The sequence below is a fragment of the Eutrigla gurnardus genome, assembly GCF_963514095.1.
Source record: "Eutrigla gurnardus genome assembly, chromosome: 16".
Classification (NCBI taxonomy): Eukaryota; Metazoa; Chordata; class Actinopteri; order Perciformes; family Triglidae; genus Eutrigla; species Eutrigla gurnardus.
In genome coordinates this window covers 4,929,729-4,935,728 of record NC_139927.1, presented here as the reverse complement: position 1 = coordinate 4,935,728, position 6,000 = coordinate 4,929,729, and the positions used below count along the sequence as shown (strand labels likewise).

The 6,000-nt window shown below is 43.3% G+C and overlaps 2 protein-coding genes across 2 annotated transcripts in view; both read left to right on the top strand.

Moving 5' to 3' along the window:
* Positions 1–6,000, top strand: part of slc25a47a (solute carrier family 25 member 47a) — a 486,107-nt gene that overhangs the window by 443,760 nt on the left and 36,347 nt on the right. The gene's annotated exons all lie outside the window — the stretch shown is intronic.
* Positions 144–5,387, top strand: LOC311026773 (E3 ubiquitin-protein ligase pellino homolog 2; the record flags this gene model as incomplete). Its single annotated transcript, XM_084030472.1, has 5 exons — positions 144–284; positions 650–847; positions 935–1,120; positions 1,199–1,404; positions 1,542–5,387. The coding sequence occupies 5 exons, from the start codon at positions 144–146 to the stop codon at positions 1,924–1,926; spliced, it is 1,116 nt and encodes a 371-aa protein (XP_083886598.1). The 3' UTR covers positions 1,927–5,387.

Below are 6,000 nucleotides of genomic sequence, written 5' to 3'. Positions count from 1 at the left end.
GATGACACATGATGATTATCTGTCATATGTCACACGTCACATTAAAGTACAAAATTATTATTTCACAATCACAAATGGAGGTGCTCATGTGATTCAGTCCCACGTATGTTCTTGTCCAGAAAATGAAATACTTTTTCCAGAAGATGAGTGAATCAACTCTGCTTTTTTTTTTGCTGTTGCAGGCTGTCCACAGCAGGGGGCAGCACAGCATCTCTTTCACTCTGTCCCGCAACCAGACAGTGGTGGTGGAGTACTGCCATGACAACAGCACAGACATGTTCCAGGTAACCACCAAAAAAATGTTTAACAACACAAATACTGTGATCACAGCTAAGTTTCTCTCCAAATATTCTGTTATGTAATGTTATCAGAGTCAGTTCTCCAGCAGGGCAATTATTTTGGCTCTGTAGTGGCTATTGAGTATTAAGTGTATGTTTGGAAAATCTCCAAGAAATTCTATTTTTATGCCCCCAAGTCCCGGTTTTATAATAGTATCACAGATTTATTCCAACAAATGATAATGCATCTTTCACATACAGCAATAAAAGCCACAATTAAGGATTTTTTTGGTTTAAACTAGTGTGACTCTAAATCTATTAATAACAGTGTAGTTGTACCACAGCTAATGACACCCCTCTGTTCCCTGCAGATCGGACGCTCCACAGAAAGTCCCATTGACTTCGTGGTGACGGACACCTCCGGAGGCGGGAAGGAGGGGGAGGACCCCTCCATCGCTCCCAGCACCATCTCGCGTTTTGCCTGCAGAGTGGTGTGTGAACGCAACCCACCGTACACTGCACGCATCTACGCTGCTGGCTTCGACTCCTCCAAAAACATCTTTTTAGGGGTGAGTAGACGGACGATCCAACCAACATAGGTTCCTTATAAAAACAAAAAAGTACAGTTTTTAAATATGATATCTTTGCTGTTACAGGAGAAAGCAACCAAATGGAAGAACCCTGATGGGCATATGGATGGTCTCACCACCAACGGGGTGCTGGTGATGCACCCGGAGGGGTTCCCCGAGGACCCCAAGCAGGGTCTGTGGAGGGAGATCTCCGTCTGTGGGGATGTTTACGCCCTGCGGGAGACGCGTTCTGGACCAAGCCGGGGAAAATTGGTGCGTCACCTGTCTGTCCCATCAAGGTTATGAGGATTCCCTTCTGGTCTGACTGTAAGCATGTGTCTGTGTGTGCAGGCGGAGGGTGAGAGCAGTGCACTGCGTGACGGTTCCCTGGTCGACCTGTGCGGCGCCACCCTGCTGTGGCGTACGGGTGAGGGGCTCATGCGTGCTCCCACCCTGCGTCACCTGGAAGCCCTTCGCCAGGAGCTCAATGCGTCCCGGCCCCAGTGTCCCGTCGGCCTGAGCACACTGGCCTTCCCCAGCCTCCCACGCAGCCACAGGTGGGAACCACAATGTGTTTTAAGAGGACTTCTATCATGATCTTCATCTTGTTTTATTTCCAGTGTCCTGTCTGTAAAGATGCCTCTTTATTGGCACAAAGTTTAAACACACTGACACTGTTGATGTGTTACTCCAGCCTTGAAGAGCGCCAGCCTTGGGTCTACCTCACCTGCGGCCACGTCCACGGACGCCACGACTGGGGCCAGAGGTCCGAGGGAGTGGAGGAGCCGCGAGAGGGCGAGGGCTCCACAACCCGGCGAGAATGTCCCCTGTGCAGGAGCGTGGGTCCCTACGTGCCCCTGTGGCTGGGCTGCGAGCCCGCCGTGTACGTGGACGCTGGAGCTCCCACTCACGCTTGTGTGCCGTGCGGCCACGTCTGCTCAGAGAGGACAGCCAGGTACTGGGCTGAGACCCCGCTCCCCCACGGGACGCACGCCTTCAGGCCAGTCTGCCCCTTCTGCTCCACCGCCCTCAGCACCCCCGGCTGGACGCGGCTCATCTTCCAGGGCCCCATCGACTAGTCGCCTCGGCCTCAGCAACCACTATCACAGTAAACGATCGATGATGCCTGAGGTTCATTCGTGTCGCAAACGTTGGTCAGTGCTTCTTGGTCATCTATATTAGGAGCGCAAACATTCTGAGCGGATCACAAACGCTGTCTGACATTGTTACAGGATGCTGCCCAAAGCTGAATCCTTCCCCTCGTTTATCCCTCGGTGCTTGTTAACTGGTATAATATCTGGAGAGAAAAAACAGAATGATCAACACTGTTATGAAGTATTTACTCTAAACTAAACAGTATCTAATCCTCTGACAGGGAAGATTCTGCTGTTTTTCACTCCAACCAAAAACCTAGCTGATCACCTCCAACAAGAGAGTTCTCCATACAAGAACTTAAATAATGCTGCTTTAAAACAATTATATTCACTCCATTATCAAACCACTCAACTTCCACTAAATTATACACCGTCATAAAAAAAAAACAGATAGAAAATATGATGTATTTGTCTGTTTCAGAAGCCATGTATGAAATGACTAAGAAGTTTTTTGCACAAACAGAAAAGGTACGGCCTTTTTAACTCAGTTCATCTGCGGCGTCTTACACGTCTGCAGCGCCTGTGTGTCCTTAACTCGGTGAAAACGCCACCTCTTGCACTTCTCGGCCTGATATCCGACCTCTTCTTAATTTCTAAATCATGTAACTGTAATCGTCGCCAAATGCTGCCACACGTTGGAAGAGTATCACCCATCTGGTCTCAGCTTATGCAAAAAAAAACAACAACAACACCTTCACATTTCACCACAAGGCTGTTTACAGAGTTGCACCTTGACTTCCCTGTCTTCCATCCTGAATGACCAGTATTTATATTTATAGCTGCACATTTCAAGGGGAGATCAGAGGCTTCTATTCATTTTTCCTTACATTACATATTTTTCTCCATGCATCATTTTAAGTGTAAAATCCATGCAGAGATGCCCCGTACATGAGACCCCTTGTGTAGTATTAGGTTGGAATGAAAAGCTGCAGAGTCCTTTTGATTATCTCCGAACCACTAGAGGGAACACTACGCTCTTTAGACACAATTCACCTCTTAAAGGCCAGATCTTATCCTGATTATCAAGCAGACCGAGGATGAGCACAGGCCGGGAAGGAAACTGGGCAACAATCCACTTCATAACTCTCTACAGCAATAACAGCACTCCCATAGATAAGCTAGATGTTGTGCTATGTTTAGCCGAGTGTTGGGTCGGTTTTGTTTGAACGCCGAGTTCAGGGGCTCGACCAGAGGCGTGTTCAATATCGCAATTTTATTTTTTATTTCCAAACGTGGGGGTCGGGTGTGTTCGACGTAACCAAAGCACTAAGAATTTTAAAGATGAGCTGAATCCATGAGTAAACACCTAGCATTTTATTTAAATACTTTGCATGAATAGCCTAAACATTCGGATAGTAATGCACATGTTTAGGCTGCAGAAGAACACAGCAGCTGCCCTGAAAGAACATCTGTTACTGTTTTATTTGAACACACTTCTGGTTCCCGAATTATGCTAAACAGGGTTAGTACGGTGGAGTGTGGAAAAATAGGTTTGACCTTGCATAACCTCAAAAGATACATTTCTTTTTGTTTCAAAGAAAACTATTTTGTTATGAAATGGGGGAGGGATTTATTTGGGGAAGCGGGAGGAATTCTTTTAGATGTTCAGTGTTTAAAAAAAAAAAAAAGAGGAAAAGACAACTATTTTTCTAACTGATAATTGGTTTTAGTTAACTATTGTTACTCAGTGTAAGCAAGTTCTGTATGTTTCCGAATATTATCGTGTGGTAGATCTAGGAGAGCTTGTGAGTGAGAAAAAAAAACATTGCCAACACTGTGTCCAACAAACACACACTTAACACACTGCTACCGTTAAAACATTGCCCAGACAATGAATGTAGCCAAATACTCAGGCTATGTTAAGCCTTCCCTGGTGCTCATATTGAATGGTCTATATTGTGATACTATTTTTGTAACATGAATATTATGGTGTAGCTTTGGTGAACTAGCTTGAAAAAGTCAGTGAATAATAGCCTCAAGTGTGGAAGACGTATAAATGCTAATACACACGCTCACATGGAAATCGTGTCTAGCCTGCATGTGCTCAACGTACACGTACATGTATGTACACTACACGTACACTTACTTCGGAAACTTTGCACGGTCGGTTCGCCGACCTGTTCGCGCCGAGAGCGTTCGCCGAGGACCGACATGTCTTCCGAGTTCTCAGCTGTTTAAAAAGTTACTGCAGCATTTATGTTTTTATTGGTTTTGGAAGACCTCTCCGGGGTGGAAACGGAACAACAAAAAATAGCCGGAGAGTGAGCATTAAAAAAAAAAAAAAAAAAATCCTCATACTTGATAGATGCGTGACGTTTGTGAATGAGACCTATCGAGTCCCACTTTGTACTACTATGCTAATATTTTCCACCAAACCAACTCACTGCAGAAAGAAGTCCGCGTTTGTTTTAATTTTGTATTCAGGCGGATTATGGAACATTTAAAGCTATTGAAAGACAGCCTGCTGTTTTGAAGAAGAAGAAAAAAAAAATGCCGTTTGATGTCTAAATACAAGATTTAAACTCCCTATAGTGCGGTGGATAACTGACGTAGTGTTGACAATTACTGTTGCTCAGGATTAGTGGTTTCAGATTCACAGCTGGCAGAGACATGAAGGGAGCCTGGTGGCGAGACACTTTCAGTCCAAAAAGCTTCACAACTGTAAAACACATAAAGTAGATGAGTGTCATCATCTAATGTAAATGCCAAATTGAAGAGGGTATACCTAAAAAGAAAAGAAAAAAGGGGGTAGGTCCACAGGTCTGGGATCAGTCACACGCGGGTCGAGGCACAGATATGAAAACATCTCGATCAGCTGCACGCCAAATCCACTGAACCTGCTTTTGAAGATACTATATACAATTAATGTAACACCATTGGCATGTGGATGGAAGAACCGCTGCAGCACCCTAATTGGCTTCTAGTTTATAACCTGATATATTTATTTTTAAGCTCATTTCTCTTTACTTTAACTTTATTTGTATTCTTCATTTGAACCCTCTTTAGATGATAGGTGTCCATATGCAATTTCCTCTCGTTGTTTTTAGATTTTTAGTATTTTTTCAGATACAGTATTTTAGGTTGTTTGATACCACCAGTAACGTTAGCAGTTCCCTACATTTTTTTAATTTGTATTATATGTTTTAATTGACCTTTTTATTTCAGATGGCAAAACCTCAACATACGAACTCATCTTACAATAGGTGAGTGAGTAGCTGACACGTAATATATACAGCGCAAAAACCTCACAGTTAATAATGCATTCCTTTTAATACATCTGTGTTATGTACAGCTATTTTGTATTATTTTATATCATATTCTTCTGTAATCGTCCGGTGCACAGACAATCGCTATACACATGTCAATAAACCTGTTAAAAAGTTGAATTTGCTCCGTTCTTATGGCTGTTTTTTTTTGTTGTTGTTGTTTTTAAATGGATCATAAAGTAAAGAATGTGCTTATGCCATTCATTGCATTTAAATGGAAAAATGTACTGCAGCCAGCAGAGGGCGCTCTCTACCAACCCTGAAGCTGACAGCATGGAACACACACACACACACACACTTTGAGGTTGCTCTGAGTTGCATCACCTCTTTAAAAATAATCAACCGTGTTTAATGAGCAGTTTTGGCAGTCATGTTCATCACCACACAAATGTGATAAGTCGCTGCAAAATTACAGAACATTTGATTTGAAATAGCAATTTAGAAGATTTAAGTTTGTTTTCTTTGAAAAGTATTCACGATGTGTGCCGAAAGACTCGGAAAATAAACCTGCTGAGAGCGGCGTCGCTTAGAAGTTTGTTCAGAAATGATCTCATTCTTGAATCGCGGAGAAGGGGCTTTTTTTTTTTAATTCTTTCAAAGAAGCCTGTTTCATGGGTGTCTCGGTGACACACTACATTTATTTATTCTTTCACAGCATGGGTGAGAAAACCTGAAGAAGAGGACAAAGTCGATTCTGCGACATGTTAAGATATCCTGGAATAAGTCGTAATAA